Raw genomic sequence first — 21,083 nt, 5'->3', positions numbered from 1 at the left:
AGGAGTGGATGCAGACAGGCTGTTGAAGAAGAATCATGATTCAGCCAGTTACCCGATTCCTGCTTGACGTTAACTTCTGAGACACGGTATGTATAGTGAATTCGTAATTGGCTCATAAATCAACGAGCGCTCAAAAGCTTTTTTTATTTAATTATTAATTTATTTTTTTAAATTTTGTGTTATACCATCAAAACTGAATTTTTTTTGGTTCATTTGTCAACACATGATGTATCAACTAATAAGGTTAAGGTATATTTCTTTCCTATATTGAACTGATGACACTTTTCCTCAATCTGAAAGACAAGAAGAATAAATTGAATGGATGTTTACATATTATCCTAAAGTTTTTAAATTTAATAGTATTATTTCTCCATTTCAGATGAAACAATATTTCAGACAGAAATACCCTTATGCTCTCTAGCTAGTCTACTCTGATTTTAAAATTCAAGGTTTAGTTATAATCGACCTATGTGAACTTTCATTATTATATTCAAGAAATATATCAAATTATTTTACATGATGGCTATGGAAATTATCAAGAGCAATACAATACATTCATAAAATTAATTGTTTCGAATGATTTTTTCCGAATACCAAAAATGCACCGCCACTGATGGTGTACCCATATGTGTTGCACAGATTTCGAATATTATATTTTTAGTTGATTGTTGACGATCAAAGAAAAAAGAAATCTTGTTCAATTTCATTCTTATTCCCGTGTTCATTGTCTATGTTAAAGGTTTGTACTAAAAAATTAAAATATTTCTTAGTGATTATACTGAATTTTTAAAATGTTTTAGTACCTAGTACCTGATTTCTATATGACCAGTTTATATAACTGATTGCGACATTAACTAATTTTTTTTTTCAGATGTTTTCGATACGTTTGTTTATGTTTATATCATGTTTGGTGAGCGTACTAGTTTTAGCAAGGCCAGCAAGGGAGGATCAATGTCAAGATATAAACTGTGAATGTCTTAAAGATGAACGAGGACTAGAATACCACTGCCCCGAGGCCAGCTGGCACAGAAAAATAATAATAGAAAAATTAGACATCGAAAGAACTGTTTGGCGTTGCTTGCACGTAGACGACACAGATAAGTATATTCCGAATACCAAGTTATACGCAAGAGAATTGACTATAATTGATTGTCCACTGACGAGGAAAGTAGCACTAAACACTGATTTCGATCATATAGAAGAGTTAACAATCGTGGATTCCCTAATGACATCTGGTTTTGTAGAAATTCTGACCAATTGTTCCGAAAACAAAATCAAAAAACTTACCCTAAGATCTGTCAAGTTTGAAGAAAATGTCGATTTCGACCATTTCATGGCTAACAAACTAGAAAGGCTTGAACTTAGGGATGTTGATTTCAAAATCGGGAAAAAATTATTCGAAGAAGAGATAACTTTGAAAGATCTGGACCTGAGGTGGAATCATATAAATAATGTAGAAGGAAAAATTTTTGATAATTTGTTCTTTTTGAAAACATTAGATTTGGCCAAGAATAATTTGGTTTCTATGAACTCTGATGTATTCGAAGGTCTGTTTCAATTAGTTCGTCTTTATTTGGAGGAAAATAATATACAATTTTTTGGAAAAGGAATCTTCAGAGATTTGAAAAGATTGGTCTCTTTAGATCTCAGTAAAAACAAGATATGCTTTCTCCATAAGGATATTCTAAAACCTTTAGAGTCTTTGAGAGAAATTAATTTGAGTCACAATGATGGACTTGAGTTAGATGATTATGTATTCTCCAATTTACCTGAACTCAGAGAAATTGAAATCGCATATTTAAATATGAAGCAAATTCCCGAGAATATTTTCAGGGGTTCAATTAATATAACGCGTATAAATATGGAAAGCAATTCAATATCCCATATTCCTAGTTTTTTATTCGATGGCCTATCGCATTTGACCAATCTGAATATGAAAAACAACGATATTAAAACTTTAGATAATTCTATATTCCATTCCTTAATTAGTTTGGCAACCTTGGATCTTAGCTGGAATAAAATGGAACGATTGACTTCAGAATTACTTAGACCATTACTTGATTTACATTACATCGATGTGAGTTATAATCGAATCCATTATATTGGAGATAGATGCTTTTGGAATAAAACAAATCTGAGACATATATACTTTTCAAACAATAATTACAAATATTCAGTGGAATCCAAATATATTCCCGGAAAAACTCCTTTCGATGAATGTACTCATCTTTTGACATTAGACCTGGGATTCAATATAATCGAAGATATCCCTTGGTATCCACTCAATAAAGGAAAATATTTGGAGACTCTCATTTTGAAAGGAAATAAAATCAAATATTTAGATGTGAGTATTTTTAATTTGATAATTTGGTAAATATATGCCTGATTGATGAATTACTTATAATTCTGTACTATTCACGTCCATGTTTTAAAAAATTAAGCAGTTTATCATAGGAATTTGGACAGAAACGTCTTGTTCCTTTTTCAAGGCTGAAAATAAAACATTTATTAATCATAAATAGAAACATTAAAAACTTGATTTCATACCTCATCATACAATTAATAAAATAAATATTCAAAATAGTTAGTCAAAATGATGAATAATTCAATAGATTAAAAACAAAAATCGGAACTACATATGTTCTGGTGCGATGTATCATTGACACATATTTTCAAATTTAGTCTCGGCTTTTTCAACTATTCGAACCAGCAAATATACACCACAAAAATTAAAATAAACAAACACGAACACAAGAGGCGAACATCAATCTGGCGACAAACACGAAATTGCTATCCATTATGTACCTAATGGATAGCAATTTCGTGTTTGTCGCCAGATTGATTTTCGGCTCTTGTGTTCGTGTTTGTTTATTTTTATTTTTGTGCTGTGTATTTGCTGGTTCGAATAGTTGAATAAGCCGAGACTAAATTTGAAAATTCCTATGATAAATTGCTTATTTATTTATAATTTGTGTAGACAAACGGCAGCATACGTACCCATTTTTGAAATTACATATGAAGTTGTTTTAATATCTGAAATAACTCTTTTATTCACCCCTCCTCTTTTTATATGAAAAATTAACTGAAATAATAAAAATATAGGTTCTAATTTGAAAATATTGAGTTTTAATGAATTTGATTGATCCAAGTTCTGATTTTCTGTACATTCTTGGTCCCAACCACAAGCAGTCCTATAATACTACGTATTTGCAGAATGGGAAATGAAAAAGGTTTTTGAAAAATCGCGGTGAATCATCCTGTATATTCCCATTTGAAAAAAAAAGAGTGATAAAGCTTGGGGAGTGAGAAATATCAAATTACAAAATACATAGCATAACTTGATTTCGAAAATGAAAATCGAAGGATCAAGAATTTTCCTTGATAATTCTCCGTACAAGAATTAATTTAATGATTTTGTGTACTCAATTATTTCTGTAACTAAATATGAAATTTTCAAAATTAATTATTATTATTTATTTATTATTATTTATTATTTATTTATTTATATTTATTATTTATTTATTATCGACGAAAGCCTTGATTTCATCGATTTTTTTTATATAATTTTTTATATTGTATGAGGTGGTATTATACCATTTTTTGGATTATTATTTTCAATAATAAACATTTAGAATTGGCAAAATAAAAAATTGGTATAGTGATGAATAACTTATTATGTGAATTATATCTTTTTGATCAAAAGCTTACTTTTTTGTTGAATATTATGTTTTAGCATCATTTCATTTTCATTGATATACAATCGCTATATTCCACTACAGACGGTTTTTGATTTTCCAGGTATCATTGATATGGAAAATAGCTTATAAGGGATTGCATCTCAACTTGGAGGATAATGAAATATCAAAGGTCATTTTCAATTCAACCGCTCTTCCCCAAGAAGCAGAAGATCCCTTCAACGAAGAAGCTTCCTATGTTTATCTGGCAAATAATCCTTTGCATTGTGATTTTGAGGCTTGTGCTTTCATTAAATTCATCGAGAATGTTATGGGAAGATCTGCTGACTGGGGAATATTATTTGTGTTTGGACATCTCACCTGTGCCAGTCCAAAAAATGTGGAAGGTGTTGAAGTTAGCAGAATGTGTGATTTTGGTCCAGATTGTTGTTGATCGAAAAAGAAATAATTGTCGATTGCTCTGATGTAATATTATTCCATTCAATTCTCAGGAAAAAATAACAATTTCACTTCTTACTTTTTCTACAAGAGAACACACTGAATAATATTATTTGCAAAGAGGAAAAAATCATTCTGTAGAGATGGAAAAATGTAAATAATCACAGCTTTTAAAAATTCAATCCGATTCAAACCTAACACTCACCTATTTTGTTAAGTCGTACATGTATTTGTTAATTCATTAATTAATTTAACACATATTTTACAAGATGATTGAGCAGAGATCCAACTAAACTTGGGAATTTCAAGTTACCTTTAACATATAATTTTCCTTATACTTATGGACTGCTATATTGTTTTTAAAGTGCTTGAAGTAAAATGAATCCCAATCTGTTACTTTTGTTTTCTAGACCACCTTATTCTTCATGTTATTTTCACCTTATCTTTTAATCCTTGTTTTGATGGAGCATTTGGTTTTTTAATATGTTTGGTTATATTTATTTACCGTCAAATGACGGTTGACTCACTACTCTCTCATACTATGATTAGACGTAGGCATTTGCGGTGCCTTTGAAAATACTGATGCTACTTACTTTTTACTTCCTAAATGCATTACTGGGGTAATCAATAGTTTTGAAACCTATTGAAATATCCTCATCAGGGAATTATTGACATAAAAGTTATTCAAAAAATAGCTACTACAAACGAAAAGTAGTATCCATAAATCCATAAATAAAAGATGCAGTATAACAGCTGATGCATGCGAAGCACTTATAGAACAGATTATTTTCAATGAATTGTCAGATTCCATGTATTTGAGTTATACGTTTCTAAAATTCTATAAGTTTATTATTATTGAAAATAAGCAAGACAAAACACTCGTAACTAAATGGCGAATGCGCCAAGTTCCGATTTGTCAATTTTCAAGTTTTCATTCTAACATCGTTCTCTACTTGAAACATATTCTACAAATCACTAGAGAATTTAATATTTATACTATTCATATATATCCATTATCAAGATATTATAAAGATAATAATAAATGACTTTATTGAACAGGAAGAAAAATATACATAAATAAGACAATAAGAAAAATTTTGAACAAATATTCTTCTAAGAATTCGAATATCTTGGAAAAACTAGAAAATGCAAATAGGGGGGAATGGAACAGGTCTTTTATTAAAGCCATTAATAATCTTGGATTAGTTCAAATTTACATTCCACAGGTTAGATAATACCTCAAGGTCGTTAGTTTATCTCCCAACAGAGACTCATTGAAATTACAGTGAAATTTCTTTGATAACTTTATATTACCATCTGGATTATTTCGACAGCCCAATTCCAAAATTTTGATCCTCATACCCCTAACAGTTTTTTTCAATCATGTTAGAGAACCGAAGGAGATATTATTATTTGGATGGTTGAAGGATAAGGGCGTAGAAATGGGGGGGGTGTACTGGGGGTAATTACACCCCCCCAAGAGTTCCAAAATATAAAATTGCGAATTCTCGCAAAGACGAAGAACGAAAATTCAATTTACTTTTTTTCGAAATCCACACAGCAGTAGAAAATTGGACCCTTTTACTGTTTGTTATCGCTTTCACGATGAGTACTTTTATTGCAGTACGAGCAGGTCTATGTCCGAGGTTTATTATATTCCTTTATCTATCCGCTTTGTCAGCATCTTATTTGCCATCTGTGATTTTTGCATTATTCATCGGTATACACTTACCCGTTATTTTCGGTTTTTTGTATCATTCTCGTTGCAAAATTTCAATACTGTAGTTATCAAAGAACTGAACTGAGTAATTCGCATAGAAAAACTGTCTGGGATGTGTTTTCATCATGTAATATGCTAATTTTGAATGTAAATCCACAGGGTGATATTTTTTCTGGAAAGGTGCCTGATTCTTTCCTTCAGAATTATTTTTTGGTGAACTGCTGGTAGTTTAGAAAAATGTTAAAGGAAACTCTAGTCCAGTACTACATTTTTTGGTTTGTTATAGTTTCGTCGTATCTGCTATAGATTTCGAGAGAAAAATTTCAAACAGCTCTCTAGTTATCCTCAGGAAAATCCAAATCATTATGAAGATCCAGCTAGTAAGCTGTAATGAATGAAATAATTATAAGCTTTGGTACTTATTTATCCACTCTGTAGCGAAGATTAATAAAGATTTGATAAACTGATATTCCTAAGTATCACTAAAATGTTCGACACACTAGAAACACCCTGTATCTAAAAAACAAAGCTTTTGCGGGCTAATTTTCTAGGGACTTTTTATTTTTAAAATTATCCAACGAATATCTACATTTTCCTCCGCAATAAAAAAAAAATATTCCGAGTAATTCGGTTCAAACTTCGTTAAAAACTTATTTTTCTCACATTACAGATATGAATAAACGTTTTCGTCAAAAAATTATTTTTCGATTACCCCCCCCAAATTATATTCAATTTGAAATACATTCACTGCTTCTCCTTTTCTGAATTGAACATTCAAAAATACTCTGATGTGACCAGAAACTGCTCCTTCAAAGGTTATACATAACGGACCGCAATCAATAGAATATATTGCTCAAAAATGACGTTATGTTTCTGAAACGAGGTACCTATATGTCATAAGGCAAAAATAATTCTATCGGTGTCATCTACGCTACTATATAATATTTTTGTCCAGTTTATAATAAAATACCCTGTATATCTAATTCAATTTAACGCATATAAAAAAGCGTTTGTTCGTTTGTTGTATTATTTACTTTCGTACTACAATCTAATATCTCGTCAACACTCTGTGCCTTATACCTGATAGTTACCCAAAGTGAAAAGTAAAATGGTAAAACTCTCGAGCCCTAATGGCAGCTTAGGAATCAGAAATATAGTAAACCTTTGCTATTGTTACTGAAACTTCATTTTGACAATGTTTATGTTATGGTAACACATTAAATGACATAATTACCCTACCTGTAAATGGCAACAATTTATGACAGTTCTTAGGTGGGCTTACACCTTAACTTACCTTCGGGTTTTATTCTCAGAAATTTGTAACGGCCAAACTTTCAAAACTTCTTATTGGCCGAGTTCAAAATTTTTCCCCACCTTCAACTTTTTGGGTCAAATTGACTGTGACTACATTATATGGTTATATGATTTGTGTCTTGTGCTTGTGGTGCGTCAACCAGTTGCACTTGTTTCGGTTGTTGCGGTAGGTTGTGTTCAGTTTTAGACTTTCTGGCGTAGTGGTGTTCTTTTCGGTCTTGGTATTGTCGAGTTAAATCAAATGGTGAGTATCTCCATATCTATATATTTTCAATGGTATTGTGTGAAGGAAAGTGAAGGGTTTTTCAATGAAGGGTTTCATTTTGATATCGGAAAAAAAAAATTCAAGAGAAATCAATGTTTGTTTATTTCATTGTAGCGAAGAAGGTATGGAAAACGATATCGGCTAAATGGCAGCCACGGCTACGATTGCAGCACCATATCCTCTTCATGAAAATTTTATGATCAATTCGCATTTGAGGCTGCATGACTATGATTAATGATAATTTTTATTCCTCGATGTATGTCCTCGATAACTTCACGAATTCCATCTTTGAGGGTTTAAATCAATCGTAGAGCATTGGCTTAGTCCTTATCATTCACCTGGCCATTCTAACCAAAAACAGAAAATAAATACTAGTTGAACATCCAAACCTAATCTGAATATCCGAAAACTTCTGAATGACGTCATGAGCTAAAATGAACGATTTTGAAGAAGCCGGCGAGCACTCTCAGATTAATAAAATGCAGAGATACTTTTCCATCTCTTTTCTGAAGCTGAAATTATTAGCTTGTTTTTATTAGGTACCTCGAAATGTTACCATTTAACCTCTTAGTTTCCCGAATAGTTTCGAAAGAAAGTATGGTTATACCTATTTCATTGTTTTCAGAAAATTACTCATCATAACAAACCCCCACCAATATTTGTCCTTCCTCAATCAAAACAACAAAGGCTGACCATATTTTACTTCATGAGCATCAAAAATCGGTTTGATATACCTAGTCTGATGATGTCAAAATTTAATCTGACGAAAACAATTTTTGTGTTAGCAATATAAGCGGAAATAAAGTGTTTTAGTTTTTAATCATATAAAGAAAGGTATGATTGTTTTTTTTGGAAATTAGAAATTAATTATGATTAGTAAAAATTAGAAAAATCATCCAATGTCAAATTTTTGTAAACTTGTAATACCATACGTTTGGTATTTACCTATTTCAACTTGAAATGGTGTCAAAAGATATGGTTAGGCAAGTTGATCAGAAATTAGTAGAAAATTTAATTCTTTTCGATATAATTACAAAAAATGAGATGAAATTAATAAGTTCCACTCGAACATTTTATTAATGGGCATAAGGTGCTCAATGATATTCATTGTTGCGAAAGAGTTTAAAAGATGTTTATTGCATATGAAAAGTGGTGAATTTTTTCAACATTTTGTTCCAAATTTTTTTTTCTCAACTATGAAGAACATGTATTCATTTCTTCAAGATTTGTGAATAGACGCACGTGCATGCAGAATGTACTCCTTAAATGATTTGATACCGATATGATGGCAGATATGAAATAATAATGCAAATAATATTTTCATGAGTTTAATTTCCTTCAAAATAATTGTGCTAATAAAGTTATGAATCTTAGTGTTGGAAATATTATTTTGTTTTAATTCTTGTCATTCTGCAAGTCAATTTAGTTATTGATTTATGAATTTTTTTTCTGATTTGTGCACAGAAGTCGGAATTAGTTCATACGAATTTTCGAAGCGTAAAAGCTCTTGACATCACTTCAGTACTTTTTTAATTTTTTTTGGTAGATATTATTTTCATGAGGAAACGAAAAAGTTTATGAAAATGATAAATTGCGAACCATATTTTTCGCATCAATACAGAATTTCATTATTGTTAAAATTTCACCAAGGGCCATAAACTTTGGGCGAGGTCTCTTGGAATGAATTCAATAGATTTAACTTTCTGCGTCATTTTATGGAGGATCTTCACTGAATTTCTGCAAAAAGGTTAATAAGTGGGTACCTGGAACACCGAGATGATGGATATGATAAGAAATGATCGATCCTACGTCCAAGTCTGAAAATGAATTATGGCTTTTTTGTTGATCTTCTTATTTGATGTTACAGAAAAAAATTTTGTCACTGTTTGTACATCCATGAAACCACTTTCTACGTAAATTTAATTGAATAAGTAACGTCTAAATATTTCTTTTATTTGAATAATGGTTTGAAATAGTCTCCATACAAAATATGTTTTTCGTTATGAAATATTAACTTATCGAGAAATCATCTCGAAACGGTAAGCACTATACAGGGTGATTCATCGCGACGTTTATGGGAAACTAATCCTAATTTTGTGCGGAAAATTTGCATGTTGGAGTTTGAGACAATAATCTTTCTCCATTAAATATTTTCAGATCTCTACAATTTCCGGTTATGCCGTAAACAGACTACTACTTCCTTATTTCAAATTGCACATCACTATCTCATTGCATCATTAGATAGCTCTTTTATGGAAATTTCAGCAAAACGTCATACCTTGAGTGAAAACTCAACGGTTCATGGGCTAATGGGATTTCCATAAAAAATGTGGCATCGGGGAACCACATTTTTAAAATATTTCTGCCGAAAAAGTTTTTCTCGAAAAAACGTTTGTCATTTTCAATTAAATACTTAGGTAGTATCTGCTAATACGTATTATCATAAGACTGTTTGCGTTTTGGACCAAAAATGTACGTGTAAAAAGAGCAAACCCTGTACCTAAAATGATGATTTTAAGAGTTATCGAGGAAGAACTTTAAGTGAGGAAACACCGCAATTTTTAACTGTGTGAAGTAGACTGCGACTTCCGGAAAACATAGAAAGGAACCAAAATTCGATGTAACGATAACTAAGCCCATTCTGCAACTTGTTTTAGAATAAACTAAAATAATATTAATATGTCTTTATTGAAGTTGACAGAGAAAAAAAATCATAGTCACTGACAAAGATGGCAAAGGGAGAGGTTCAGTTCACTCCAAGTGAAGTGTCTGCTCTTCCACCTAACCCATGAAAGACAAAAAAAAATATACACAAAAAGAACATCATATACCTATACAAATTGATACAATTCAACTAATAAAATAATGAAACTAACAAAAAAAAACATTGTCGTTACTTATGATACTATATACAGGATGTGACGTAATTAATGGATAATCCTTTACTGGCGAATAGGGGAGGTCATGGCCGACCAGAAAATGTAAAGTTATGTTCAGTAAAAATATCATAGTTTTCGAGATATCGGACAATTTCATTTTTTTATAAAAAGTGCACCTCTACTCACTAATTTCAATGCTGTGATCACAAATCTTGTTATTTCTTTGAGCATTGTTTTTTATTTTACTCTCAAATAGCTGTACTATGAGATAAACTACTAAATTCCTACCATCTTGCATAATTTAGAAGAAGAAGTAGGATAATCCTCATGTTTGCAAATTCATTTACTTTTTTCTTTAAGTTTCAGTCGTTATGGAGAAGAAAAAATGTATTGAGACCTTTGTGAACATTTCATAAATGAATTGTCTATTTTATTGCGGTTCTGGAATTGTATAATACATGTTATTATTTCATTGGGTGCTCGGACTACGTTTTATTATTACAACTGAGGTACCAATTTCAGTGAAAGAGAGTTTTAGGGATTTTTGAGGATACCTAATAATGGTGTAAGTAATATTTTCACTATTTATTTTAAATTACAGTAAGTGCTCGAAATGTCCGCCTTCTGCACGAATGCACGCTAAAATCTTCTAATAAAAGATCGTTTGATTCGTCGCGCATATCTGGCTTGATCAATATTTCGAGCTGCTTCGTTAATGCGTGTGAGTAATTCTTCAACTGAATTTATCGGCTTGTCATACACCTTCTCTTTGAGACATCCCCAAAAGAAAAAAATCTAATGGATTTTGATCAGGAGATCGTGGTGGCCAAGAAATTGTACCCATTCGTCCAATCCATCTTCTCGGGAATTTTTCATTTAAGTAATCACGTACCTGTCGTGCGAAATGTGCAGGGCAGCCATCATGTTGCAGCCACATCCGTCTCCTGCATTCGTGCAGAAGGCAGACATTTCGAGCACTACTGTAATTTAAAATGAATAGTGAAAATATTACTATGTTTTATTTAACCATTATTAGGTATACTCAAAAATCCCTAAAACTCTCTTTCACTGAAATTAGTACCTCAGTTGTAATAATAAAACGTAATCCGAGCACCCAATAAAATAATAACATGTATTATACCATTTCAGAACCACAATAAAATAGACAATTTATTTATGAAATGGTCACAAAGGTCTCAATACATTTTTTCTTCTCCATAACGACTGAAACTTAAAGAAAAGAGTAAATCAATTTGCAAACATGAGGATTATCCTACTTTTTTTTTTTCTAAATTATGCAAGATGGTAGGAATTTGGTAGTTTATCTCATAGTACAGCTATTTGAGAGTAAAATAAAAAGCAATGCCCAAAGAAATAACAAGATTTGTGATCACAGCATTGAAATTAGTGAGTAAAGGTGCACTTTTTAGAAAAAAATTAAATTGTCCGATATCTCGAAAACTATGATATTTTTACTGAACATAACTTTACATTTTCTGGTCGGCCATGACCTCCTCTATTCGCCAGTACAGGATTATCCATTAATTAGGCCACACCCTGTATATCCGCGTAAATTATAATTACTATATTTTTCTGTTTATTAAAATATTATCTCCTATATGTATATTGAAATAAAAGTTTTCATTCAATAACAATGAATGTGAAAGTACATCATTTCAATATTATCCTTGTTGAATTGGATTAAGAACTCATTAATTTTTTTTTTTTTCAGATGGCGTCATTACGTATATTATTTTTATTGGCCTATATCGTAAATCCAATAATTTGCGAATGCATAGAAACGAATTGTGACTGTATCGATTATCGACCAGTATTTTATCAATGCCCAAATTCGAACAATGTTAAGTTAGTAATTCAAGTTGGAGAAAGTAATGAAACCAAAGTGGACTGCCATGAGAGGATATCTCCCGACTATCTCATTCCGAAAAAAGTTTTTCACCCGAAATATCTCACCGTAAAAGGTTGTATAGTTTCTGAGCTAACAACCAATATATTAAATTTCCCAAACGTTGAGGTTCTAGAGTTGAATGATTTAACAGTTTCAGAAAGCTTCACAAATTTTTTGTTTGGTGCAGAACTTTCCAGTTTGAAGCAGATAAATTTTCATAATATTCGTTTTGATTATTCTTTACTTCAGTATGTCAATGCACCAAACCTCATTACAATGGAATTTTTCGAAAATAAGATTATTTCCATGGATGGGAATTTCTTTAAAAAACTCTCGAATTTGAAGCAGATTCGTCTTATGTACAATTCGATTGAACAATTACATAATGAAACTTTTAAAGGTTTAGAGAACCTGGAAGAGCTGGATTTGGGATTCAACAGTATCAAGTTAATCAACAGACAAGTCTTAAGACCACTCAAGTCCTTGATTCGTGTTATTCTGCAGTGCAATGAAGGCATTACTCTTGATGATTTTTTGTTCACTAATTTTCCACAACTCTCTATTATAATTCTAAGCACATCGGGCTTGACTTCTCTTCCGGAGAATTTATTTTTAGGATCAACCAATATTTCTGAAATATATTTGAATGATAATGATATCTCGGATATTCCAAGAAATTTATTCAAAGGTTTGGTTAACTTGAAGTACATAGATCTGAATAACAATCATATAAAGAAACTGGATAATGGACTTTTCCAAGGTTTAGTGACTTTAAAAACATTGGAACTTAATAATAATGAAATCACATCAATAAGTTCCTATCAATTCAGTGGATTGAGCGAATTAGCCGATTTAAGGCTGAATGATAATAACATTTCCACTATCGATGAAAATGCTTTCAGAACAAATATGAACTTGGAAAAACTTCATTTATCACATAATAGATATCGATACGAGGTAGTACTTGGAAAAATTTTCACAAGCAGTCCATTCAAGTACTGCCCGTTCAAATATTTAGATTTGAGCTACAATCTGATGAAGAATGTACCCGATGATCTTTTTATTCAATCAAGATCATTGCACTTTCTGAATCTCGAAGGAAACAAGATTGAAATATTAGATGTAAGTAAGAATCATAATTTTTATGCGAATCATGCCTGATTTGACAAGAAATATCTGAATATATACATACAGGGTGCTTCACCGGTATGGCCTATTAGACGTTTATGGAAAACTAAGTATAATTTTAAGCTGAAAATTTGCAAATTGGGGTTTGAGACAACGATTTTTCTCCCTGAAATATGTTCAGATCTCTACAACTTCCGGTTATACCGGAAACAGACTACTACTTCCTTATTTCAAATGGCACACCCAGTATATTATTACCTCATTAGGTCTTGCATTAGGTAGCTATTTTGACGGCAATTTCGGAAAAATGCCATACCTTGGGTTCATGAGTTAATGAGAGAAGTGGCGATGAGGACTCACATTTTTTTGAATTTTTCGGCAGAAAAAGCTTTTTTCTTTTTTTGATTCTCAAATACGTAGTATTATAAAACTTTTTGCGATTTGGACCAAAAATGTACAGGGTATTCATAAGAAGATCAGGAACTTGGATAACTCATATTCATCAAAATTCAAAATTTTCAAATTAGAACCTATATTTTTTATAATTTCAGTCGATTCTACGTCCAAAAATAGTGGGGAATACTCAAGCAAACCCTAATCCTAAAATAAATATCTACTTCATAAGTTATCGAGGAAGAACCTCAAAACCGCAATTTATAACTATGTGGAGTGTCTGTGACTTCCGGAAAACACAGAAGGAAATTGAAATTCGATGTTTGGATAACTAAATTTTACATTTCATGAATTATAATCAATTTTTCGTTGGGATTTTTGAAAAATCCATAAAAGAATACAATTTTCAATTACGAATAATTCATTACAATTCTTGAAATGTCAAATTTAGTTATCCAAACATCTAATTTTAGTTACTTTCTGTGTTTCCCGGAGATCACAGACTACTCCACACAGTTATTAATTGCAGTTTTTCCTCATTTAAATTTCTTCCTTGATAACTATTAAAGTATCCATTTTAGGTTTTGAGTTTGCTTAAATAACTCCCACTATTTATGTACGTAGAATCGATTGAAATAATGAAAAATGTAGGCTCTAATTTGAAAATCTTGTGTTTTGATGAATTTGACTAGTCAAAGTTCATGATCTTCTTATAAACACCCTGTACATTTTTGGTCCAAATCTCAAATAGTTTTATAATACTACGTATTTGCAGAATCGAAAAAGAAAACAATTTTTTCGAAACAAGCTTTTTCTGCCAAAATATTCAAAAAAATGTGAGTCCCCTTTTTTTGCATAAGAATCTCATTAACACATGAACCGTTGAGTTTTTACCCAAGGTATGGCATATTGCCGAAATTTTCGTCGAAAAAACTATCTAATGATGCAATAATATACTAGGTGTGCCATATGAAATAAGGAAGTACTAGTCTGTTTCCGGTATAACCGGAAGTTGTGGAGAGGAAGATCATTGTCTCAAACCCTGATATGCGAATTTTCAGCTCAAAATGTTGATTAGTTTTTCATAAATGTCTAAAAGGCCATCCCGGTGAATCACCCTGTATATTTGAACTGTTAAATTTAGATCTGTAGACTTAAGTTGAGATTTGCTTTTTCCATAATCTTTTACAAATGGATTAAAATGATTATTTTATTTTAAGAAGTATCCATAAGATAACTATGCTATAGATCACGCGTTCGATGCAATTTTGGCCATAAATGAAGGATATTACTCTATCATTAATACTTATCATTTTTATGCATTTTATTGTAGGTATACATTGTATTTATTTTAGTCTCACCTAATTTCTTATGTATTTCAGTTGGAAGACATACAAAAATGGAAAGACGCTTTTACAAACATCACAATCAATCTTCAAAACAACAACATTAGCCAATTTTTCTTCGATCAGTCAGTACCAAAAATGATTGATTCAGATTACGAAGATCTTGTTTCTAGTGCTGATAAAATTGTCGATACAAGAAAAAACTCCGTTGTCTTGAAAATTTCAGGCAATCCACTTGTATGCGATTGTTATGCCGAAAATTTCGCTGATTTCATAAGGACAAATTCAGAGATATTTTTTGATCTTGATAGCCTGAGATGTGCCCTTCCACTTAACATGAAAAAGATGAGGTTTTTAGATGTTGCCCCTTCGGAATTGATTTGTGATTTGCAATCTATAACAGAAACAGAAGAATTATGTACGAATTTTGAAAATTGCTCATGTATTTGGAGACCTTTCGACAAGGCAATCGTTGTGAATTGTTCATCCACCAATATGACAACTGTCCCCTCTTTAAAGATTCCCCTCGAATTGAAGTATGAGAAAATCAATGTTCATTTTGAAGATAATTTGCTGACAATGTTCTGGCCAATAGAAGGATATGAAAATGTGACAGGTCTTTTTTTGGGCAGGAATGAAATAAATAATGTGTCTTGGATTCCATCGAATATTGAGGTTAGTATCTTTCTCAGTGAAAATTTATATCTAGTAGAGGAATGCATTGAATCCAGATTTCAGAAGTCAAGCAACTATGTATTTTGATTAATATCAGAACTTGTAATGACTTCATGGGCTTCATAACTGCATCATTTCTGTGGAACATATACCTACATACGAGAGACGAATAACAATTAGTTGTTATAGTTGTATTTCTTGTTTTCTTTCCAGTTAAGTTTTTTTCCTACTTTCATCAACCGTTAAAATTAGTAGAAATGTGGTAAAATACTCTGTATACACTGTGTCCGTAAAGTATGAAACAAATTCATTTTCAAGAAATAATCCTGAAACATGTCGATTTTTGATTTTAATTTACTGTATTTCAAAATAATAATCTGATATACAGGGTGAATTACTTTCTAGTAATGACGTCACCGTCATTTTTTTTGAATGGAACACCCCCATTTTGTCTTAATTTTCCGGTTACTCTAGCTGAGCTGATTCCAAAAATGTATCAAATGTTGATTTCAATACAGGGTGGACAAAAATACAATAGTTTTGTGTGGTACTCATAAAGTAACACGTAACATTCTTTATTAGTTAAATTAACAATATCATCAAAAATACTTATTTTCTAGCGGCAATTGGTTTGAATGTCATACCCTTTAGTTTGTTACATTTTTAGATTAATGAAAATGAGCTGTTTCCAAACATATTTGGTACTAGTGGTCTAGCAGACCACAGTAGAATATGAAAGAAATTATTTCTTATCAATTTATAAAAAACATAGTCGTTTAGTTTTTTGTGAAATGTTATTATTTGTTTATTGCCGCTAGGCACTAAGTATTTTTGATAATATTGTTGATTTAACTTATAAAGAATGTTACACGCGTAACATTCTTTATAAGAACATCTGAAATGTTTTATGAATAACGTTAAACAAAAAAGACCAAAATAAACATAACAAAGATAATTTCACGAAAACTATACTTTCATCAGCTGCAGAAAAATATTTTTATTTTCAATAATTCCGGAAATCTAGTATTCAGAATAATGAATAAAATGTAATTTCTGTAGATGCTTACTTTTCTAGTTATACATATATCTTTCATATTATTTACTTTCTTTATCGAACAATTTGAATCCTACCATATCGATTATTCCTTTTTTTCAGACAATTGATATCAGCAACAATAATTTGACTGAATTAAGTGAATCAGTTCTGAATACATTGAGCACACCTTCTGTGAAAAATATTAAAATGGGAAATAATTCTTGGTCCTGTTCCTGTGACAACTATAGCATGAGAAGATTTCTTTTGGAAAATATAAAAAAGGTGAGATAACAAATATTCCCTACGATTTTTTACATACCCTAAAAATGTTTTGCTGGTTTTTTATGGAAAGAATGAAGAAAATTAGAAAAGCACTGACGTCAGAGTGAACTCAGTCCATGACCTCAACTTCATGGGTTCCGTTCACACAAAAATATTGAGTTCATCTCAGTATTCTTCTTGAATTTGAATTTTGGAAGCTTTCAATCTTTCTAGAAACATTTGATGAACTATTATATCCAATGCAATGTCCAATTTGACTGCATCCTTGGTGGACTATATTTATACAGGGTGGTTCAGTTCAATAACTTCGGCGTCAGATTAAACAATTTGCCAGTGATTTTATTTCTGAAATCAACAGAAATCTACTCAAAAAAAGGTCTCTTGAATTTTTATAGAATGTACTGTTTTCCAGAAAACCGGGTATAAAACAAACACTATCTACAAAAATGAATTATGGTTGTTCATTTAGTAAATTTGAATCGTTGAATTTTGCATCGGTGCTAGGTAAATGTGTTGAGGGAAATAGTTCACAGTTCGAACAATTTTTGTGAATATTTTTTATTTTTTAAGTGTCTGATGAATGTTCTTTCAGTAATTTTCAATTAAATTCATTTTTATACTTTCAATTATTACTAATGGAAAAATTTCTTTTAGATTTTTGGTGATAGGATAGTGTTTTCTTTGGACTCCATTATCTTCAAACTGGTACATTGTATGAAAAAATTTAAGAGACTTTTTTTTTCATTACCTAAAAAAATCTGTTGATTTCAGAAATGGAATAATTTTCACAAAAAAAAAACAGTGGCCTTGGTTTTCAATAGGAAAAGGATCATCTCATCAAAAATTAAAGCAATGAATGTAAATATGTAGTACTTAAGTTATAGGTGAAAAACTGATTTTTTTTCAACTCCCTGTATCTCGAAAACGAAACATGTTTGTATGAACTTCTTTCATGAAAAAAGTTGTTTAATCCGACGCCAAAGTTATTGAACTGAAATCTGGACCACCCTGTTTAGTATAGTCCCAAAAAACTTGTCACTTTGGATAAAGAACATTTCTCAACATTTTTGTGCAGTTATTACCCATTATTTTTTTTAGTAAATCTTGAAATATGTTGTTGCGAATCCGAAATACATTTTCAATCAACATTAAGATCATTATGACAACCCTCGTTACCTATATGACAAAATATATGACTAGTGATTTTGTTTCAGATTGATGCCGAGAATATTAAATGTGCTACGACAGGAACTAAATTTAATTATTTAGTTGAAGAGGACTTTTGCGATAACACATTCTTTGTTATCATCAAGGTATTCTTGAGTCTTTGTCCAATTATGATCTCTCTCATCCTTGCCGTAATTTACTATAAATACAAGCAAGAGATTAGAGTTTGGTTATATGCTCGAAATTTATGCCCTGGATTTTTCATAGAGGAAGATCTAGACAAACAAAAAAAATATGATGTCTTCGTGAGCTATTCACATAAAGACGCAGAGTTTGTGGAAGAGCAATTAGTCCCTATATTGGAAGGCTCTTATAATTACAATTTGTGCCTTCATTATAGAGATTGGATTCCTGGCTCTTTTATCGCTGAAAATATTTGCGATTCTGTCGCCAACTCAAAGAGGACTTTGATAGTCCTCACTCCTAATTTTTTAGAAAGCGTATGGGGCAAAATGGAATTTAGAATTGCCCATACCGAAGCAATGAAGGAAAGGAGAAATAGAGTGATATTGCTACTGAAAGAGGACATTGATACTGAAAAACTGGATGCAGAGTTAAGATCCTATATCTCAACAAACACTTACATCAAATGGGGAGATTCTTGGTTTTGGAAGAAGCTCCGATATGCTCTTCCTCGATGTGAATGAAGAAAGATGTATTGAAAAGGGATGAAACATTCTAGACAGTCACAAAAAATGGTGAGGATTCATTTAATTTTTTAAAATTTATTTCAATGTCATCTAATTTCTCATTTTTTTCAGTTGGAAAACATACAAATATAACAATCTGAAAATCAGCATTAGCCAATTATTCTTCGTTCAATCAAGACCGAAAATGATTGATTCAGATTACGAAGATCTTGCTACTAGTATAGATAGCAATGAGGATATATGAAAGAACTCTGTAAGCTTGAAAATTTTCAGGAAATCCACTTGTTTGAAATTGTTATATCGAAAATTTCGCCAATTTCATAAGGACAAATTCAGACAAATTTTTTTATTTCAATAGCCCATATGTGCGTATCCACCAAACATGAGAAAGATGAGGTTTTTTGATAATACCTCTTCGAAATTGATTGGTGATCTGTAGAAGAAACAGAAGAATTATGTACGAATTTTGAGAATTGGTCATGTATTTGAAGATCTTTCGTCAAAGCATTAGATTGGATTCCAACGAATATTGAGGTAGGTATCTTCCACTCTTACACACAATGTTAAATTATGTAGTTACAGTACAGTAATACGGATTAAACCATGATTAGCTCATGCTCATTCTATTTAAGATAAAAATATCTGATTGGTGATTTGGTTTCAGATTGATGACGAAAATATCAAATGTTCTTCGACAGGAGCCACTTTTGCGATAAAACCATTCTTATTCATCATCAAGGTGATCTACTATTATGATCTTCCTCATTCATTACTATAAATGAAAGCATGATATTGAAGTTTAGTTTTATGCTCGAAATTCATGCTTGGGATTTCAGAAAGATCTGAAAAAAATGATAACTTCGTGAGCTATTCACATAAAACGCAGAGTTTATTGAAAACCAACTAGTTCCTATAATGGAAATCTCCATTTAAGATCGGATTCCTAGCACTTTCACCTATGAAAATACATGCGATGATTTTGCCAAATCAAAGAGGACTCTGATAGTCCTTACTCCTAATTTTTAGAAAGCGTGAGTGTTAGAATTGCCCATACCAATGCAAAGAAGGAAAGGAAAAATAGAGTGATATTGCTACTTAAAGGGGACATTGATAATGATAAACATAGTTGAGATCATATATCTCAACAATCGCTTACATCAATGTGGAGATTCTTGGTTTGGGAAGAAGCTCCGATATGCTCTTCCTCGATGAGAATTCAAATGTATAAAAAGGAACGAAACAATCTATACGTTCGAAAAAAATGGTGATGAATGTACTCGTGATTCATTTACAAGAAGGGGCAATGCTTGCAGAAAATCAATATTATAGAAGATGGTCTCCTCGTTATAAATTTTGTCTTACTACAACTAGGGATCTGACACTTTTAATCACTGAAAACACTTTGTGAAACTGAGGCTAGTTCTCAAAGAACTATGACAGGCATCACTACTAACTATTCAAAAATCGTATAGGGAAAATGGAACTTAGAAATGCTTATATCTATTCTTGGTTTTGAGAGAAGATACGATATCCTCTTCCGTATTGTGATGTGATTCAACATATACCTGGGAAAATATGTGATTCTTATCGATGATGCAGTGGATCAAAGAATGAAATTTATCTCTGGAACTGGAAAATTTAGATGGAACAGAAATCTTGAAAAAAGAGTTTGAATGTTTTGAAGATTTGGACTCTGATTCTAGGAAGAATAGCTCTTTTACTGGTATAAACTTTGAACTATAGATGGGAGAAAATTGAAATAAGAAGGATTATTCTAAATGTTATGAGTAATTAATTACCCAAAATTGTTGAATAAGAGCCAGAGGGTCCATTTCTGCTTGTATTGGAAAAATGCAAAGAAGTGAACCTTTGGCGATGATGAAACTACGAATAAAATTTAATTGAAAAAATGTTTCGTATTTTATTTTGTTTTTTCCTATTTTCTTTGATAATATTATCCAGAGATTTATATGGAATGTTCATCATGTCCCTTATATATATTATGTTTATACCGCTAGACCTCATATATTCATCGTCTCTAAAACAGTCTTCGATGTATCGGAATTTTGACGCTAGCAATCTACCCACTTGCGAAAGCGAGCTATTGCAGCAAATTCTGCGAGCAA

The 21,083-nt window shown here is 31.4% G+C and overlaps 1 protein-coding gene across 1 annotated transcript; it reads left to right on the top strand.

Moving 5' to 3' along the window:
* Window positions 1-578: 578 nt before the first annotated feature.
* On the top strand, window positions 579-20,074 carry LOC123683689. The gene is made up of 9 exons (XM_045622623.1): window positions 579-739; window positions 872-2,344; window positions 3,799-4,125; window positions 12,044-13,342; window positions 15,124-15,762; window positions 16,919-17,080; window positions 18,295-19,005; window positions 19,069-19,491; window positions 19,622-20,074. Exons 1-7 carry the CDS (start codon window positions 731-733, stop codon window positions 18,952-18,954), a joined length of 4,569 nt encoding a protein of 1,522 aa, XP_045478579.1. The 5' UTR covers window positions 579-730; the 3' UTR covers window positions 18,955-19,005; window positions 19,069-19,491; window positions 19,622-20,074.
* The last annotated feature ends 1,009 nt before the right edge of the window (window positions 20,075-21,083 follow it).

The sequence above is a fragment of the Harmonia axyridis genome, chromosome 1 (assembly GCF_914767665.1).
Source record: "Harmonia axyridis chromosome 1, icHarAxyr1.1, whole genome shotgun sequence".
NCBI lineage: Eukaryota > Metazoa > Arthropoda > Insecta > Coleoptera > Coccinellidae > Harmonia > Harmonia axyridis.
This window is presented reverse-complemented; position numbering and strand designations above follow the sequence as displayed.

Coding starts and splice junctions, on each gene's coding strand:
- LOC123683689 (XM_045622623.1), top strand. Junction 13,343..15,123: donor ACAAGATTGAAATATTAGAT/GTAAGTAAGAAT, acceptor TATGTATTTCAG/TTGGAAGACATACAAAAATG. Junction 17,081..18,294: donor TTTTGGAAAATATAAAAAAG/GTGAGATAACAA, acceptor ATTTTGTTTCAG/ATTGATGCCGAGAATATTAA.